At 42.5% G+C, this 20,460-nt stretch overlaps 1 protein-coding gene across 8 annotated transcripts; it reads left to right on the top strand.

The window, feature by feature from the left end:
* Positions 1 to 566: 566 nt before the first annotated feature.
* vit (vitrin) lies at positions 567 to 20,372 on the top strand. Of its 8 annotated transcripts, XM_026308647.2 has the most exons (24): positions 567 to 661; positions 834 to 1,118; positions 5,554 to 5,644; positions 5,856 to 5,921; positions 6,688 to 6,844; positions 6,952 to 7,085; positions 7,169 to 7,246; positions 7,688 to 7,903; positions 8,566 to 8,610; positions 9,041 to 9,079; positions 9,177 to 9,227; positions 10,306 to 10,368; positions 10,891 to 10,953; positions 12,949 to 13,023; positions 13,298 to 13,363; positions 13,758 to 13,820; positions 14,653 to 14,715; positions 15,018 to 15,065; positions 15,468 to 15,533; positions 15,927 to 16,074; positions 16,158 to 16,261; positions 17,652 to 17,878; positions 17,959 to 18,472; positions 18,737 to 20,372. In XM_026308647.2, exons 3-24 carry the CDS (start codon positions 5,611 to 5,613, stop codon positions 18,913 to 18,915), a joined length of 2,499 nt encoding a protein of 832 aa, XP_026164432.1. In that variant the 5' UTR covers positions 567 to 661; positions 834 to 1,118; positions 5,554 to 5,610; the 3' UTR covers positions 18,916 to 20,372. The 8 variants fall into 8 exon arrangements, with proteins under 8 accessions (XP_026164432.1, XP_026164431.1, XP_026164433.1 ...); XM_026308646.2 differs by lacking the exon at positions 567 to 661 and having other exon boundaries at positions 779 to 1,118; XM_026308648.2 differs by lacking the exons at positions 567 to 661; positions 13,758 to 13,820 and having other exon boundaries at positions 779 to 1,118.
* Positions 20,373 to 20,460: the final 88 nt, after the last annotated feature.

Here is a 20,460-nt window from a genome sequence, read left to right as displayed (position 1 = left end):
ACATCTTCATCCATCAATGCATCATCATGCAACTAAAAGCAAATCGCCAAAGGAAATGTTTTCATTAAAAGAAGCAGAGTGGCTCAGAAAACTGAGGAAAAGGTCCTGATGAATTAGAACATCTCCCTGTTGACAGGCTTTCAGATTAATGGCACTGCTGAAACAGAAATAAGCGAGCCTGAAATAACTCCGAATCTATCTTTTTCTGGCAACATCAATGGGCAGTTATCTACTTGAGCCATGAATGTGCAATCTTAAAAAAGTTCCAGAGGTGGTTTCTGCAAAGACCATAATCACAGGAACAATGAGGTTTTTTATAGCAGCCATTAAGACCTTTGAATCAGAAAGGCAGGCACTTCAGAAAAATCATTCATTTTGTGCGCAATAGCAGCAGCTTGCGTGCCAATCTGCATAAACCAACAAGCTCTCCTTGTTAGAGTAGCTGAGGTTGACACAGGATTTTGTGTGTGTGCGTGTGTGTGTGTGTTTGTTTTGGGAGGGGCTGTGATTCTGGGCTGCACATGTACTGTAGACCACAACAACAAACAAAAGCCACAAAGCGCAAAGTGATACCGGTTATGACTTTGTCTGTTCTTTAAACAGGTGTTTATTAGGAGGAGGAGGAGCGAAGACATAGTCTCCCCATTGGGTTGTTGTTGGGGTGAGTGATTTGGATAGATAACCAGAATTACAGCTCGTTTTTTCTTTCTTACACAAAGAACAGTGCCAAGTTAAAAAAAAAAATCTCCCATGTTAAGCCATGAAAATACGTGTTGGCTGCGTCTGTCTCACCTGCGACACAAACAAAAAGATGCTTGCACTTAATGCTACAGGGGTCCAACTCCGCGCATCCTCTCCTGCTGGCCCCGGGTTAATCATCTGACGAGCTGGGAGCCTGAAGTGGGACGGGCAATGAGGGGAGACTCTGGCCCCGTCCCGTCCCGCACTTTTAATGAGCCCTACGATCACACAGGAGTAAAAGTGCAGGTGGAGCAGCTCAGCGCTCGCACACACGCCAGTCGGTCCGAACTGCTCGTCAATGAAAGAGTAAAGACGGGGGGGAAACCGCGCAGGGAATTTCTTCTTGTAGCGCCTGGAGGATTATTTTACCTTCTCAGGTAAGTTCAGCCTCACTGCTCTACACAGAGGTGAGGATTTTAAACACAGCGCTACCAAAAAGCTCCACATGTGAACAGGGGACTTTTTCTGCTGCGTGGCGCGTATGAATTGTCCGCTTTTTATATAATGCGCAATTGCGCGCAGTTGATGTCATTTTGCCTTTAAGCGCTTTTTGATTTCAGATTTCAGATTTGAATCAACACTACACGAAGTTTTTGCGGTTGTACATTATTATTTATACATATATTTTCTTACCTTTTCAGTTTATGAGCATTTCAGCTGAGTGTGTGAGATTTGACAGATTTATCCAAACAGCACACTCCGGCTTATATTCAGCGTGTGTTCAACATTTGTTTATCCCCCCCCCCCCCCCCCCCCCCCCCCTTTGTTTAGTAAACAGATGTGTTTACTCTGGTGAGATTTTTTTTAATTAAGTCGTGTCATAGACATGCATATTATAGGCTACTTCTCATTGGTGATAAAAAATAATGATCTGTGGAAAATCGCTCAGCTTTTTTTCGATCAGGACGCCAAAGGCTTTGTATTTTCAAAATGACTCTTTTTTTCCAGTGTAACAAGCAGCAAGCCTGCCTAAGGGAAATTCTTCAGCTTTTGTTTTATTTTCCTGTACATCATGTTTGACATTTCTGCGGCCGATTAAGCACAGGTGGTCTCTATACAATCTGTCCAGCAGCAGACTACAGGCTCTGGCTTGCACTTATACCGGAGCCAAGAATTAAAGTAATTCAGTGTGTTCAGTGCTCGGTAAACAAATATCCCGGCAACAGCAGCCCCAAAAACTACAGAAAAGACCGTGCAGAGACTTGTTAAGTTTTCCTGTGTCTCATCTCTCTTGTCTTTCTTTAGCTGGCCTGCTGCTGCAACACTTGGCACATCTAACAGGCTTATAGTTCAGTTCTGACACCTTTAAACGCCATGTCAGTACTGTGTGTGTGTGTGTGTTGTCTAATGTCAGGCAGGCCATCACTCAGGAACACTATAAAACAAAGCCCTCAGCTGCTTATGACACTCAAATAAACCTGTTTCCTTTATGCGTTATTGCATTTGCACTGAGCCTCTAGACAAGGAATGCAGTGCTGCTGAAAAGGGGAAAGTCATTGTGTTGTGGTATGAAGTTTCATGGCCTTAAAGTTTACCTTTCATTACATTATCAGGGCTTATCAACAACTTCCTTCGAGCACTTGTGAAACCATGATGCCCCAGTCACAGGTGTGTGTGGTCTGCCCGTGCTCTGAGAACCCATCCTTTGAAACAGGCACAGAGAGCTACTGTACTTCCTGTTTGCATTAGAGCCTGTGCGTGACACTCCTGCCAGGTGTGATTTTCACCCTGCCTTATCAGATGGCTCGTCCTTATGCACTACAAATAGTTGTCACTTTGCCTACAGGGCCTTGAAATGTTCATTTTACTGCAACAGCAGACCAACAATCTGCTAAACATCTTAGCGTTGTGTAATCAACATTGTGTTGTGCATGTAATCCACATAGTAGTGAGAATTTCACACCAAGCTGGATTGAGCTTTGATTCCTGAAAACAGTGTGACCTGTCTGAGCTGCTGGGTTTTCTAGTGACACAGACTTTTATCTTTTTCAGTGGCTGAGAAAATCACTTTGCTTATTTTCAGCATGACTGTATGGATGCAGTTTCTCACAGTTAATTGGGACCATGTGGATGCTTTGTTTGATTTGGATCCCCACCCTGCTCAAAATAAGATGCTGGAGATGCTGAGTTATGGTGGAGAATATAGTTAATATGGCCACAAAGACAAACTGAAGCTGGGCTATAGGTACAGGTAAACACATGCCTTATCGAAAATTTAACACAAAGTTAAGTGTATGCAAATATACAACACCCACACCGTGTGAGACCCCACCCTGTTTGTGACTGAGGGTGGTGGTAAGTGTTGAACCTGAACGCACTCACGTACCGTGACATTCTTCAAAGCTATCTAAGCATGTGGTAAGATATGCAGGGTCACTGTTTATTTTATATCCTTTAGTTGAATGTGTGTGTGTGCACTTGTATGTGTAATCAAGGTTCATACCATGGGAATGAGGAAAATGAGGAGATTTTGGTTAAGTTATAATTAGGCTTTAGTTGTGATGGTTAAGAACTCAGAGAATGGGGCCAGGCAGTGCATTATATTAGTGACTGTCCCCACAGAGAATTTGTACAAATGTGTCTGTAAGAGAGGAAGAGACCTCAAGTCCCCTCACAGTCAATTATCTACTACAGAAGACTTACACAGTGTCTGTCCAGGGGGATCATCTGCCCTTTCATTGATGGGAGAAGGAGGCATTTAGAGGCTCATGCTGAAAAACACAAATTAAAGAGGCCATTTTTTGCTTTTTAAATTTTTTTATACAATGACATCATGCCTTTAATTAAAGGTTAATGAACAAAGTCCTGTGTTGGATAATTTGCATGCTGGAAGTAGCACTACATTGGGCTGTTTGCAGCTTAGTTTTCCTCGTACAAGGCAGATTAGATTTATACTTTCTTTTATCCTGTGTAACATGCTGACCCACCTCTCCTATACTGCACATTTGTTTTTCCCGTACTATAGATGTACATATCTGTCCCAGCTTGTTCCCAGCTCCAGCTTTCTTCCCCCGCAAGGACAAATTGTAGCCCTGATTGTGCAGCAGTGCTTTACCTGCCTGTCAAAGCACAACACCGTGGAAAAATCAAGTCACTGCTCATGATTGTTAGAAAAAAATGCAGCTGCATTAGGGAAAGTCCCATCACTGCCAACAGCAGCTATTTTAATTTTTACTTCAATATGATATGTTTGTGGTGTGCATTCACTCTAAAGTTACCTTCATTACATGTAAAATACAATGCTTCAGTACATAACAAGCACCTCATACACAACATATGTAGAAGCTACAATAGTAAACTGTCCAGGGAAATGGCTGATAGAGGTAACACCTAAATCGCCTGATAATTCAGATACTGCATATTTAGGTTTAACAGACTGGCTTGACTCATATGAGATCAAGATGTAGCACAGGATGCTTTTGTTTTGGAATCAGTTGATGATTTCCTACAGAGTTGTTAAGGAATAGTTTGGATATTTTGGGGAAAGGTTTTCACTCTGTTGCAGAGAATTTAATGAAATTATACTATTCTCATTTTTGCATAATAAATATGTAGGAAAAGGCAGCTTCAAATACATTGTGGGAGTTTAGTTTGGCTTAGCTTAGCATAAAGACTGTAAACACTGAGACAATATCTTTATATTTATTGTTCAGACATGGTAGTATTATCTAAATTTAAAAAGAAAGTGCAGCAGTAGCTGTATTGAGGTGGGGATGTTTCCCACCCAAAATTTGTTCTCATTTATTCCTATATGGCAATCGTCCTCTTCTTGGATAATATATTTTTATACTGTGCTTTCAATAGCATTACTTCATATTACTAAGATACACATGTATGATCACATGTTCCCACTTATTGGCATGTGGCAGCAGTGAAAGACATGACGCCACCCTTTGGGGAAGTAAAGCATTCCTCTATTAATAAGAAGGCCTCAGTCAGCAGCTCCTCAGTCAGGAGCTTCATCCCACTGCTTTGCCACAGCACAGGGACTGTGGTGACTCTCGCGTGGAGTTTATCCTCCACCCTGTGAATTAAGACTTTCTCTGTCAGTCTGTCTTATTTTAGACTCTGCTGCTCTGCAGTGACGTCTTGATGACCCACTTCTGTTCTTGTTAACGCAGGCTTTGATTGAGATTAATGTCTTTATATGTGTATAACTCTTGAGTTTGAATGACAGACACAGAAAGAAATGTTCTGCGACCAGATTTTATTTCAAACAGGGACCCAGCTTCATGTGGTTGTTGTTGTCAAACAGAGACGCCATCTGATTCAACACAGTTCTCCATTCCTTATGCATTAAATTATGTCTGCATGCTCTCTCATTGAGCCTGACTCCATAGATTCTAGTGGGAGTTTTATCCTAGAGCCCAGATGTTCGCTGTGGAGCTTCTGATTGACTAATTCTCTCACCCTTTTATAACTTGAATAGTTGGAATAAGAAACACTGACCAAAGTTTGAGGGCAGTCCTTAGATTCCTTAGATGTAGGTGCAAAAACACAAGTTACAACAAATGTTTGCAACATGTTTCATTAGTCACGATGACTTTATGGATGTTGGATGAGTCATTCAGCTCTCGGTGTAGTTCCAGTCCCAAGTCTGTGTGGATTTTATCCAAAACTCTCTGCAAAGTGTATCTTATTGCCACAGTCTTGCTCTGTGTTGTTTCCTGCTGACACCGCAGCACTTGTACTCGTCAAACTCACAAATGTTGACTGAAGTGCCAAAAGTTATTTTCAGGGTTTAGGCAGGAAGCAGGAAATGAGTGTCAGAGGATATTCACAAAATTTTGCTGTTTCTCCTGTTTCTCTAAGGGTGGAAGGTAATACAAGGACACCTGGTTGACCTGCTGAACCAACACATCACCCATCATGATCAGAGCATCACTCACTGCTATTTGCCTCGGTAAGCAACCCATCTGTCTTTCAGCAGGAGTGAAATACATCATCTCTCACTACAGCGTTTCATTACTGTGGTTGCTCTCACTGAGAATCTGTTTTCTGTACGTTGACACAATAAAGATTTAGTGCTATCCATCAAAGGCTTCTTGTGTGTACAGAAAAAACACTGATGATTATATTACTTTGTGTGCTAACGCCCTCTGCCTCGCCCACAGCGTACCTCCTGTCCTGTGCTTGCTGGGCCAAGCCTGACGGATCAAAGAACAAGAAACCAAAGCAAGGTAGACATCATCAACAAGCAAGCCTGTAATCTCTGTCAGTCCCAGTGTTATTGTCTCCACTGACTCTCTCCACTGCTGTCGGTTCTCATTCATAAAATCATTCCATCGTGCACAAATGTACAATGCTGCTTTTAGGCTACAAAAAATAATGTTATGTAAACGCCACAGAACGATGGTTGAGTAAAGTCCACTGCAATAATTAATACCAGTTAGAGGTACTGTACAGTAATTTATCTTAAAACTGGGCTTAAGTTAAGAAAAGTAAAAGGTCTCTACATATAATCATTGTTTCAACAGCATTTTACTACTTTACTTCTAATGTGAAACATTAAGTGTTTAAATCTAGTTGCATTATCAATTATCTGTTGTTACTTTAATGGATGATTTATCCACCTTGAAGCGTGAATAAAAAGCCTTAATCATAAATCTTAAAGCCCAAAGTGATGTGTGATTGAATTGTTTCATCAGACCAGATACTTAAATATTCCTTTAACACAGGACGTCATATAGGACGAAGAAAAACAACAAATTCTAATATTTGGAGGCATTTTTGTTTGAACAATAACTTAATACTAAAATAAAAACAAAATAATCAGTATAGTTATAGATTGTTTTCTGGTCAACTAAATAATCAATTAATTGACTAACGGCTTCAGCTCTCTAAACATGCTGCTGAAACAGTGGCTTTATAGAACCCTAATATCTGAATAATACCTAACTCGATCTGTCTTGAACCACTGTGCTCTACTTCCTGTTCCGTTTGCAGTTGTTCCAGACATAGGGTGTGACGTCAGAGCGGGAAAGATCAACCTCCCAGAGTTCATAGTTAAATGTCCTGCACACTGTAAGGAGACAAAGCAGCAGGTCTATGGGACCAGCGTGTTCGCCTCCATCTCCAGCATCTGCAACGCAGCCATCCACAGGTGACCAGCGAAGTGACGAATGCAAAAGAAACCTCGGTGTGAGCTCTTTATGGTGGTCGGGGTGGTCATTTAACAGTTACATCCTATGAAAATCTTTTTGTCCACAGTGGCGTCATCACTAACTCAGGAGGAAAGGTGATAGTCAGGAAGATGGCCGGGCAGAGCGCCTACAAAGGCAGCAATTCCAACGGGGTGCGCTCTCTGTCTCTACCTAAGTGGAGAGAGTCTTTTCTCGTCTCAGGTATTAATGATGATGTAAGTGATGTTAAGCACAGTTTTTTAGTATTAGCCTTCCAGTCAACAGCTCTTATCATTGCGTTTCAGTGGGGAAGCCCAAGAAAGGAGTGATCTACCCATCTACTCTGGACTTCGTCCCTTCAAGACCAACTTATGTGAAAACAAGTGAGAGGAGGGTTATTTTATGAATATAAATTTATGAGTGGACTGACATATGCTTATTGTTTCTCAGGACTTGGACAATACAATTCTTACCCAGTAAGCACTGAACCGAGATTTGGTTTCTTATAAGCTGAGCAACATTTGGTTAAAATGTGAATGTTGTTTAGATATGTCATCTGTTATTTTACTGGCACTCACTACGTCTTAGCATATAATTAGGACTGTGTTGAAATATAGTGCACTGCCATGCTATCTAGACCCAGACATCTAGACGTCTGTTGGCCTACAAATCATCAGATCAGCCCTCGACTTTGTCATGCTGAACTTCACCCAGGCTGAATGAGGAGCTGGAGCACTGCGTCTGCTGAAGAATGCCAAGAATTTATTACAACACTGAAGTTACTCTAGATGCTCTTCCATCTCCATCCATCCATCTCCTTACAGGGCAAGAGGAGGACAAATCACCTGCGGTCACAACGGTGATGCCTACGACAGCAGCACTTAAACCCACCACAACCACAACTCCCAAAACCACCACCACCACCACCACCACACTGGCTCCCACCACCACCACCACACTGGCTCCCACCACCACTGCACCTCCACCATCACCAACTACTGCCAAGGCTCGAGCTGCTGTTCATAAAGTCAGGGATGCAGGTGATTAAAACGAACGCGCGCTTGAAATGGATCATATTTTGACACACATACATGTACAAAAAGCTCACTTTCTTCTAAATCAGCGGATCTGTGTACGTTACGTGGAGGATTGTGTATTTACTTGGATGCAGGATGTTGCTAATGATCCAGTAAAACCAATCCACACGGATGATCCGCTGCAGCCAGTGTGCCGCTGAACTGATGTCAAACTAACATTAGCAGCTTGTAACTAGAATCTCTCTTTTTCCCCAAAACACGCTTTCATTTGTTAAACTGAGTGATGAAGACAAACAACTCCAGCTGATGATTACAAGTCACAGCTTCAATTACAACAAATTACAACTGGCCTGTAATGAAGATAGTATAATGCTGTTCAGATGCTTGACTGACTGACTTAACAGTACACTTGATCACCAGACCTTTCATCATTGTTATTTAATGAAAACATTATCAGACGGTAATCACTGTGAGTCATCCGCCCCGTTTTTGGATAGAAATGCAGCTACACTGACTAGACAATGCGGCGGTATCTTAAGGTATGTGTGTAAATGAGATGGGCTGTGTGCCTCACGGCCTCCCAGCCATTTCTTTATCCTTCATCTTCTGTAACATTATCTCTCTCCCCTCCATATTGGCACCGCATTTGTCTTTCTTCTATCCAGGCAGCAGTCACCCGTACCTTGCCTCTGCGGCAGGCGCAAGTTCAAGTAAGTGAAGCAAACTAACAGGGGTCAACGTTGGTTTTCTTTACTTTTTTTTTTGTTTGTTTTGTTAGTTTTTATTTTTTGGTGGCATGAGGCAGTGTGGTGATGTTGCTTAACAATAGGGTTGTGCAGGAATTCGGGTTTATATCAAGCATGGGATGGTTGTTTCACAGGAATCTTCTGAATACATTATGCGTCACGATTAATCAGTTGTTTTGTTCATTTCACAGCAAGTTTGTCATTATCAATGGCACAACTTGTATTTTTTAATAAGGGAAATAGGTTCAGTTCTCGTTTTAAGCAGCGCAAAACCATAAGACCATGACCTGAATTAAGGTTTGAAAACCCAAACTGCTTTGCTATTTTTTGTAGATAATTTGCTTGCAAACAAAGATTTTTGTCTAAATTTGCCCACACTGTGTTATTGGTATAGGACAGTCACAGTATGGTCAAGTGAAGAGTCCCAGCCAAGGTATGTCAATACTCTCACTCATTCTGCAGTTCTTGGAAAGTCTTTTACACCACATACAACAATTTAAGTTGAACTAAACCATGATATTTCTTCGAAGTACTCAGAGGAAGTGCCTATCCCAATAGATTCCCACAGCGTGCCAGCACAGGTAAACCAAGCTTTGATGTCTTTTTTCCATTCTGCCTTTGGATATCCAGAAATTGTCTCCATGTTTGCTCTGTCTTTCTTTGATTTCCTCTTTTGCTTCTGTACTGATATACATTAACTCTGCATGGTGTCTCTGTTGTCTATGTGCACAGCTGCTTTAAAAGACTTTTACTAGTCTGCTAACACACAGGGCCGGACCACAATGTTCTGGAAAAGCCTACTTCCTCTGCTACTGTCTTTCAACTAAAACATCACTATATCCACTCTGTATTAGTCCTTCTCTTGAAAATAATGTAGCATGTAGCACTGACACAGTGATAGGGTAACCTTTGCACAATATGGACGGGTAGAAAACCACCCAGGACAAAGGGGTTATTTTGATCCATTAGAGGCTCACTCTGGCTCAGTTTTTACCCCAGAGGTTTTTATTGTGCAATCACCATCTTATTATAGGCTGCTAAGATTTAGTAAGCACCACCAAACACAGTGGCTAATTGTGATGTTATTAGTTTTATTTAATCACAAAGTACTAGACAAGTTAATATTTTGACCTGATGTTGGATCTAAATGAAAAATATATTAGAATATATGGACCCATGTATCCATTAATATCTGGACTTTTGTGGCAATCCACCCAAGGGTTGTTGAGACATTACACTATAAGGTAATGCCAATCAACAGTCAGGGACTATGATTGTATGTGCAGAATTTCATGGCAAGTTGATCAGATTAAGTAAGCGGTGGACCATCATCACCATCTGAGACATTTTTCAGTACATATGGAGATACTGCAGTAATACAGTTACCATTTTTGTGTGTGGTCATTAAACCTATGTAGAATTAACTGTGTAAGGAGAATCTCCAGCCTCTTACTTTTATAGCTGGTTATATTTGCTGTACAGATCTGATTAAGTTGAGTTTAGTTCTAGATACGCTCATGATCACCAGTGAACTGTTTTGGCTGCCATTATTGTGACATGATCACCATACAATAGATGTTATATTAGTCTTCTGTCTATCAGCAGATAAGCTAATGAATGTTATTTCATGATATCCATGTATCCCAATTTTGGTCCCAGGCCAGCGCAGACCAGAGGCAGGGCCGGCTATCAGGAGACAGCCACCCTCTCCAGTTGGCCCAGGTCAGCCTCATCATTAACACACACACGCACGCACGCACGCACGCACGCACGCACACACACACACACACAGTAGGTAAATAAGGTGGGACTGACAGGGGATGTGGGTCAAGTCAAGGGGAAGGAGGGTATGAGTAGCTGTAGATGGTGTAAGCCTGGCCGTCATGTCCTGAGCCCTAAGCCATAAGCTGTGATCTTCACCCTTCACCTCCAGGGTCACCACTAATCTACCCCGTCAAGCATCTCAGCTGGCATTCCTTTCATGATAACTGATGTTCTGTGTCATCAGGTCCATCGGCTTATTGATGTTTTCATTTTCATAGATAAAAAGAGACAAATTAAGCTGAGTTAAGGTCTGTAAATAAGCTCAGCATATATCCTTTTGTTTTTCATATCATGCTGCGTGCAAAATGCTTTCAGCTTCACTCAAAGCAAAACAGCTGGGCTGCATTTGTGGATGGAGCCCCAGGCCTGAAGCTCTCTTCTGCTCCCCTTCTCCTCTGTCTTTCTCACTGCTACAAACAGCTTTTAACAGGGTTCAGCCGGCCCCACCCGACCGGACTCCAACCATGAGCCAGTCCAACCCGGGTAAGTATCTCCAGACCCAGAGAGTCCTCAAACTGCACAAGGAGACACGCTGTCACAGAGAAGTAGATGGGTTTGATCAAATAGTGCAATAAGTGGGGCAATAAAAAACACTGGTTTAATGTTTTTAAAACAGCACTAATGTTTAACTCCTGCGGGATGCTGTGGTTCAATGCATGGTCACTTCTCTATAAACAACAGGCAGGAACACAATGAGATACTTAAAGTTTACAGTACCCGGCATGAAAAAATGAGCGATGACTATGTCGATATACCTCAAACACGAACAGCGATGTAACGACACTGTTCTCAATTCATCCTGTGCCACATCTCGATGTCTGAGACAGTAGCACACTCTCAACTTTCTCTTTTAGATAAGACCATGATGAGAAAAGCACTCTGTCAGTACTGTAATAAGATCTTATGACAGATCCCATCTGGTCTGGCCTCTCCTCCTCTCTTGTAAATGCTTGTGGAGAGGGGGCGAAAGATGAAAGCAACAGCACCAAGTGGCCCAGTGTGGCTCCCCAAAAGACCTATGACCCGCTCCATAGCGCCATATGAACTGGGTCCACTCTCCAGCTTGCCAAGAATAGAAAGCTTTCGCCCATTCAAACCAGCTGAGGTTTGGCTCACTGAGGAATGCACTTCTGCTTTTGCTTCTGTGGTATGCAAAACCATGGATCCCTAAAATAAGTCAAGGCTATAGTCATTTAAATGATGATCGTATCATTTCTAAAATTCAGTCTAAGATGTTTCAAGCCGGTACATCATTTATCTGACTATGCTGTTGGAGAGAGCAGCTATTAAGATGTGCAGTTTATGGATAATAATTTGATAGCTTATTGATCACCTCAGGGAAATTCTTTATGCCTGGGGTCAAAGGTCAGGAGCAACTCCACAGCAGTACCCCCGGAGGCAGCAGGGATTCAGTGTCTTTCTCAAGGCCAATGCTGGAGTTCTGAACTCTGATTTATGAGTTAAGGGGTTGCCACTAAACAGGTGTTCAAAGTTATTGCTCAGCTTTCTGGAAATGTTACAATCTAGTTTGGCTTTGCATTTGGAATGAAATATGCTGACTTGACAACCACAAAATTCATGAAAACCCTCTGTCATAGGTCAGGATTCTGTTCGTTGGCTTTCTGTGTTGCTGTAAAATGCTATTTTGGTTTAAGACCGCCAGAGAAACGGCACATTACCATCACTCCTACAGACATATATTAGACAGAGTTTCAACAAGGTGAAGATTGTTATTCCTGATCCCTCTCTGACTTTGAGGCTACAATGACCAGTGAAGTGGCTGTGATCAGGAAAGCTAACCTCAATCCTTTTAAAGCACCTGATTCATCAGAAAAAACAACACTGCTGTCTGCAGTGTAGCGTCATGCCTTTGACCAGCAGCAGATTAGGGTAATCTCTGCGTCCTACTATCTACACTGTCCCTGGTTTGACACCAACTTTAGAATAATACTGCCATGCCTCACTGGGTTGCTGGCTGGGCTCTCCCAGTCTGTCCCAGTCTACAAAGTCCCTGCTCACTAGATGCCACTGGATGGGAACCTCAGAGCCCGGGCTGTGTGTTTGTGTAAGCTGCCCATCCACAGCAGGGAGGGGTTAACTGGTTAACTAAAGGCACCGTTATGGTTTTGCTCAGCTGTTTGTGGATCCACTGTTCAATCACAAATGAATGAACGTCTTCACGAGAATCTGCATGTCTTTGCCACGTTATACGTTAAAACTGTGAGTCTTTGTGAACAAACTGATGCCAGAAGCAGAAGCCAGGAAAGAGAAAAAATGAGAAACACATTTCAGACACACACAGCATCGTCTGTCTGTCTGTCGTGCAGGTAGAAGGAGAAGTTAAACTGCTGTGTCTAGTGTCTGACTCAAGGCTGAACATCTTGTATATATCCCACTAAATTATGTGGCAGCTATAATGGAGGTCATAAGCAAGGCCTGCTTCTCCTGAATGCAGCTTTCTAATCTTTCCCTGCGCAGCTTTTCCCAGACGGGACTGGGCGCCCCACTCCTTTACTCGGCCTGATTGGTTTCCTGGAGCTAGACGACCAGCAGGTACCAGACATCTGCTCACCTTACATCAGCGACTCTTAACTGTTTCATTTATTTAGCCCAGACCAACTTTAAGGGCTTTACAAATATCATTTAGCATTCTCACTTATAACCAGAAACAGGTGGGAAAGAGATTGAGTAAGAGTCTTTGGTGATCGATACATTTGAAGAGCTACTTCAGATAAATTATAAGACAAATTGTAAGGTGCGTTATAAATGAAATTTATTTCTCGCCCCAACACTGAGCATCCTAAACGTAACTCTGCTGTACATTCAGATGTTGGTTACGCAGTTCCAGAGTCGGGATACGCATGGAGTGAGACGGACACACCTGAGATCACAGGTAAGTCAACCTCCCTGTGGAGGAACAACGTGACCATTCGGTGTGTTCTGCTCCCTCTGAAGCCGTTTGCATGTGCATGTTTGTGTGAGTATCTGGGGAACTGGTTCCATGTGTAAGTACACCCAGTGTCTCTCTTGTGTTTACATGCCCTCTGCCTGCCATATGAGATACTTGTGTGGACTGTGGAAGGAACGAGCATAGGGCAGGTTTAATGTTGGTGCATGTGTGAGAGGAACACTGTGAGGTGATAATTCAGCAAAAAAAAAACCATTGTTTTCACTGGTCTGGGATTGGTTGAGGAGAATATGTGACCAATCTCAACCGTGGAAATGTTTACTTTTCTCTCTCAACTTATTTTGGGCAAACTAACAGATTTGAAAACATCCCCTTCTAGCTCGGGATCACAGGCCTGATACCTCAGAGTATGAGCGCTGGTATTATAACTTTGGACAGTACCGTAAGTGTTTTTCTATTCTCTTTACTGGGGACTAACACGGCTTGGGGTTCAGGTTTTATATCGTCATACGTCCAGATTGTGGTTCTGTAGATGTAAAACCCGTTTGACTGTTTTCTCTCAGTGACAACACGTCTCCCAACCTCCCTGGCTTGACCACACTCTGACACAGAAATAGTTTTATTTCTTTCTCATTGCATTTAGTGTTTATATGAAATGGGTTGTGTTGTCATTTTGACTTCTGACCCAATTCCATTATAGGTAAGGTAAAGTCACATAACAATAAGAAGGAATGGAAATGATTTCTATGTGCGAGCTGAGAACTGGGCCATGACACCTAGAGGAATGGTAACATGCCAATATGCTTGTTTATCCATGCTTCTGGTCTAAGCTAATCAGCTCCTGGCTCTAGCTCCCTGTTTGACACACAGATGTGAGAGTGGTATTGATCTTCTCACCTAATGCAGATGTCAAACTGTTGCTTTAAGTGCTTCACAGGGATGACACATTTGATTTGTTTGTGTCACGGCCTTTGTTACTAAAAAACACAAACCACTTGCAATATGGTCCACTGACAAGACACAAAAGCCCTCGCCCGATTACAGGCCACGGTGTTTGATGACACAGCCGAGCCCTGGAATCTAAGAAGGGACACAGTTTGGAAAACCAAGGGGCCGAGCCAATTCCAGTGCGCACCACAGAAATACCACCACACACCCAACCAAATGAAACATGGAGCAGATGGGAGCAGGGTGTAATACTATGGTGTGTTCACAGTTGTTTCACATGTGTCATGTGTCACAGTCTGTCATCACCGATGATGTCTTTACTTTAGCGCCTCGATCCACTGACTCGGACGGCAGCCGTAAGATGCCACTGGATACAGCCCATACTAGAGGTGAGCAGTGGTTACCATGGCTACAGACATCACCAGGAAGGCATCACCTCAGACATTTTTCATATAGCATCTACAAAAAAGTCCTACTGTTTTCTGACGATTTACTCTTCCATTCAGTAAATCGTGACTTAACAATCCTAACAGCTGCTTAGCTTTCTAGTTATGACACAAGAGACACAGTAGTTTCCAGTTATAACAAAGGAATCAACCTTTTTGTGAGTGGGTGTTGTCAATTACTCGCTGCTTGCTGCTTTGTGGCAGACATATGTTAACGCTCAGCTTGTATAATATTATCTATGCAGCGGAGCCGGTGGATGCCTGGAAGCCAGAAGTAAACCTTTATGAAACAGGTAAGTCAGCTTGCACTGCAGAATACTTTATGCCTCTTTCTGCCACTTTGCCAGTAATTTCAGACTGTAAGTACAAACCAAACCAAGGCTATACAAAGAAAAGGATCTGGGTTTCTGCTCAGCCTGTAATTGAAGGGATTTGGAGTCAGCGTTAAATGCTATGGTTGCTTGATGATACAATCAGTTCCTGTTTGGCACAGTTTTTGCCACAACAAAAACTGGTTAACTTTGGAGATTTCTGGAAAGTGAGCAGCTGAACACACGATAGGGCCAGAGGAAATTTTGACATCAGACATTTTCTCTTAAGCAAAAGACTAAGAATTTCAGAAGGATGTATTTTTTGAATTTCTTTACTGAATTGTCCTGAGGGTACTGAGAGGGTAATGATTTCTTAATTTTCAGGCTTCAACATAAGAGAGCCAGAACCTGTGCCCAGAGCACCTGAGCCTGTGTCGCAGGGAGACCCAAGTACGTCCCGATTATTTCTTTACACATCAGTATTGTAGAATTTATATTTGATCACTGCATCTTTTAAATTCTAAAGTATCAATGGAGAGTCACTTTTAATGTCTGCAACAACCATTCTTTGAATTGTATTAAATTGCAATAAATTGCATTAAATTGCAGGTAGCTGGTGCTATATTTCTACAGCAGCTGTCAGGGCATGGAGCCACTGGCATGTGCTGATAAAAACGTTGCTTTAAATTGCTACCAATGATTAAAAACTCTAGAGGCCTGTTTTTGCTAATGCTGCTGCAGGGCATCAAAGCTGAAAATCTCCACACAATATGACTTGAGCTAAACACAAATGTGTTACCAAAGATTGTGTCTGCTGTAACTGGGAGACGTGTCCTTGTGCAGACTGTAAGGTGGACCTGGCCTTCCTGATGGACGGCAGCTGGAGCATTGGGAAACGACGCTTTAAGATACAGAAGGACTTCCTGGCTGAGGTGGCTCAGGCCATCAACGTGGGTGTGGCTGGTCCCATGATGGGCATCATCCAATATGGGTAACCTCATCGTACTTGTTGTGGTATTATGCACCATTATAAATAAGAAAACATAACGTTATCGCTTGTGATTTTGTCTGAAGGGATGACCATGTGACAGAGATCAATCTGAAGACGTACTCCAGCTCCAAAGAGGTGAAGTCAGCCATAGATAAGATTGTACAGAAGGGAGGCCTCTCCAATGTGGGTGAGTGACCTGCTGTTGGCTGCCTGAGACAGTGAATGCCTACAAACATAAGTGTGAAAGTGAAAGGGGAGGGGCAATTATTGCGTGGTTTACTACCCAGGCACATTTTCAAATGCAAGGATAGAATTAAATCTAAATTTGACGCAGGGCACTGTTGGCTAAATTACAGTCCTGATTCTGTAAACCATGTTTTTCCCTGAAAGCATTTGGTTTTACCAGCACATGAGGGTCGGCTTTTAGTGGGCAAGTGCTGTTTTTCTGCTTTGGGCTGGTGCGTCTGCACGCATCCACAGCTACATGTGTCTTTATAACCTGCTAAACTTTGCATGTTGATACAAATAGTGTTACTACTAAAACATCTATAGACCCCGACTGAGCCATTTTCTAGACCACCAACCATCCTATGGCAGGCTAAATGATAAGATGGGAAAATATTTGCCACTTTAGAAGAAAGAAACAAAGAAACTAAGATGGCTAGATAGATGGATAGATAGCCTCACACACTGCCACGGCCCCTCTGATAATACCAAACTGCTGTCACACACAATAATTATGCCTAGGTGCATAATGCATTGTCAGTGAAGTTCAGTGTCTTCATGGAGACAACACATGTGGCAAAATGGCAATTGTGGACATCAGTTGTGTTGATATGTCCCTTAGGTATTTAGGTCAGCAGCACAAACCAGGGAAGATGGCGGCTTCACACATAAACTCTAACAAAACAAATTGTAAATAACAAACATATCATGAGATTAAAACAATTCTTACCTTGAAGCTGACAGACGAGACCAAACTGGGCTCTTTACAGGCGTCCCCTCTCGTTGCTGTTTAGGTCAATGAGGCCTCGGTTTTGGCTTCAAGTTGAGTAACAAAGAAGATGTGGCTGTAACTGTGGATTATCTGGCTCTGGGTTGCTAACAGATACCTCACAACTATCATCCTCTTTGGTCTTCTTAATAAATCCAAAGTTAGAAAGACTCAGCTGCAAAGCTCTCTGTTTTGACAAAACATAAAAAAAAAAAAAATGGCCTAAACTCAAACTTCCTCTGAAAACAACAGATGCTGCAAAGATGTTCACCTTAAATTAGCACCCCCTGTGGTCTGGAGGAGAAAAAGAGGGGCAGGAGAAAAAGAGGGGGTGGAGCATGTCAAACATTTATTGTTTTTAAGTATGTAGTTTCTTTGATGGTTACAATTAATACAATACACTACAATACTGATACACTTCAGTCTATGTGTATTTTTATTCATATGTTGATTTTGTCGACTGCTGGTTCTACTCCTTCTACTTGTCTTTTCCCAAATGCATTTAAACCACAGACCTACTGTATGTATGAAGTGGATTTAGTCATTTTAACGTTCTCCCTGCTGCCCTCTGGTGCCCGGACAGGAAAGGCCCTCTCCTACATCAACAAGCAGTACTTCAGTGATGCCAACGGAAACCGAGGTGGCGCTCCTAACGTGGCCGTGGTGCTGGTGGATGGCTGGCCCACAGACAAGGTGGAGGAGGCATCTCGGCTGGCTCGGGAGTCTGGCATCAACATTTTCTTTGTCACCATTGAGGGCCCTGACGACAATGAGAAACACAACTTGGTTGAAGCCAACTTTGTTGACAAGGTGGAATATTTTGACAGAAGTGCGTCAGTGCTTTGTTTAAACATGTCATCATAAAACACTGTGCGTCTCTCTTCCCACAGGCTGTGTGCCGGACAAACGGCTTCTTCTCCCTGCCTGTGACCAGCTGGTTTGCCCTGAGAAAGGCAGTGCAGCCACTGGTGAAGAGAGTGTGTGACACAGAGCGCCTGGTGTGCAGCAAAACCTGCCTCAACGCCAACGACATCGCATTTGTCATCGACGGCTCCAGCAGTGTGGGAACTGGCAACTTCCGCACGGTGCTGCAGTTTGTGGCCAACATCACGCGAGAGTTTGAGATCTCGGACACGGACACACGGGTCGGAGCGGTGCAGTACACCTACGAGCAGAGGCTGGAGTTTGCCTTCGGCCAGTACAACAACAAGGCCGAGCTCCTGAACGCCATCAAACGCATCAACTACTGGAGTGGTGGAACCAGCACTGGTGCTGCCATCACCTACACCGCAGAGCAGCTCTTCAGTAAATCCAAACCCAACAAACGCAAGATCATGATCGTCATTACAGATGGGCGCTCCTATGATGACGTCAGGGCGCCTGCACTGGCAGTGCATCGCCAAGGTGAGAGGTCAACAACAACAACATGATTTCTAAGAATAAGAATGATTTCTGGTCAATCATAGATTATGTCCTTGCATTTATGAAACGTTTTCAGAGTTGTTTGATGTACTCATTTGATACTTTTGCTCCTCAACACTTTAAATGACTCTGAAATAATATTAAATGCAAGAGGTTGTTTGCTCCAGTGTGTGTCAGTCCACAGTGAGGTGTCGTGTGTTTGATGTGACAAGCGTGTGTAATTTGCCATCCCCTCCTGTGATCCAGGTGTGATCGCCTACTCCGTTGGCATCGCCTGGGCAGCCCAGGACGAGCTGGAGTACATCGCCACAGACCCCGACAAGGAGCACTCCTTCTTCGTGGACGAGTTTGACAACCTCTACAAATTTGTACCCAAGATCATCCACAACATCTGCCAGGAGTTCAACTCCCAGCCCAGAAACTGAGGACCTACAGGTGGGGAGGAGGATTAGAGAGGATCATGTCGATCCTGGGCTGTCCTAGCAGAACACTGACGGTAAATTTACTCACTGTGTTGGCCAGATGGTGGTGCTGGATTGGCTGCAGCACCCAGTATTTGAACGGGGAGGGGTTTTGAATATAGGTGAGGACTGTGGGTTTGGACAAAACAAATCTTAGAAGTCTGTACTCCCAAATATACAGGTGGTGCAAATGGTAGAGGGTTTGCATACGCAGTGACGTTTTGTCATCCCAAGTATACTGTGGTGCCAGATATTCTCTGTCAGTGCCATAAAGAGAACAGAGTATTCCTAACCTTTTCAAATGATGGTACCACTTTCTATTAAGTCTCCTATTAGAGTGAGTTAAAAAGCAGTAAAAAAGCTTGTTATCATTTACTAATACTTTCCTCAATACTCAGTGAGAAACAAGAACAACATTAGCCTTTTAGATTTTGACATTATTATCAAACCTCTGACCTTCTGGAAGTATTAGCAACTTTTCAGTGTTTACTAATGGCTCATTTGAGGAATTGAATTCCTAACTACAAGCTGGTAAAAGCTGGAGCAGCCAAAGGGATATGTAACAACTCAAATGTTCTTCAGTAAAGCATTAGTAAATCATTAATTAACATTAATACAGCACTTATGTACAACTTAAAGCTTTTGTAAAGGGTGCCTTATTAGGAAGTGGTACCTAAATGAGTAAAAACTATAATGGGAATGGTGCTTGCAGAGAAATGGTGATATAAAGCATGCCTAGCACTTGCTCTTATGGCTTAACATAGTTCAGAAACTTAATAAAAATGTACTTTTTATACCGTTCTCTGTAAAGACGATATCCTTTCTTAGAACTGGTGCTTTTCGATCTTCCGAACAGGAGAGATTTGTTAGCAGGGACATTGTCTCTACAAGATAATAGTGCGGACGTTGTTGTTGCTGTTGGTTTGAGTCGTGGTTGAAATGTCCAACCAACTAGTGGACGTGAAAGACAAATCAACATCATGCAACACGGAAGAGTGGACTTGTATGAGAAAGAGGAAAGAAGAGCTAGTGTATCACTGTAGAGATCGATGGCAGGTGATACATTTGCTTCTCAAGAGTAAAAGCAATTCCTCATCACTCGGTTTCTAACAGCGCAGCTGCTTGTGACATTGCAGGCATTTCTCAGTTTTGTTTAAAGAGTATTTATGAGTTTCTTCATTATGTCCTCTTTGTACATATGCATATTAAAAACCTTTTGCTAATAATGTTCAGATTATTGATCAATATATTTTGCAATTTTTAATAAAATAAAGAAAATGAAAACAATGTTTTTCTGAATTTTTTGATATGCAAGTTGCTTCATAATCACACTCCTGATTCACAACTGAGATGAATCTTAACATACAAAATATATATTTTTAATTCAGTGCGACTTAAAACTTTCCAGTTATATTATCTCCATATTGATTCATAATGTGAATGAACGTCCACAAATCTGCCTAAAAATCAGAGATAATGATTTGCCTTACTCCAGCACTTAGACTTAGA

The sequence above is a fragment of the Mastacembelus armatus genome, chromosome 15 (genome assembly GCF_900324485.2).
Source record: "Mastacembelus armatus chromosome 15, fMasArm1.2, whole genome shotgun sequence".
NCBI classification, from domain to species: Eukaryota; Metazoa; Chordata; class Actinopteri; order Synbranchiformes; family Mastacembelidae; genus Mastacembelus; species Mastacembelus armatus.
The sequence above is the reverse complement of the archived record's forward strand: the minus strand, read 5'-3'. Positions and strand labels throughout refer to the sequence as shown.

What these genes read in the sequence shown, in the direction of transcription:
- vit (XM_026308647.2), top strand. Translation starts at nt 5,611, where the DNA reads ATGATCAGAGCATCACTCACTGCTATTTGCCTCG. An exon ending in TGCAACGCAGCCATCCACAG is followed by an intron (nt 6,845 to 6,951) that starts GTGACCAGCGAA and finishes TTTTGTCCACAG; the next exon opens with TGGCGTCATCACTAACTCAG. An exon ending in TTATAACTTTGGACAGTACC is followed by an intron (nt 13,821 to 14,652) that starts GTAAGTGTTTTT and finishes TCTTTACTTTAG; the next exon opens with CGCCTCGATCCACTGACTCG.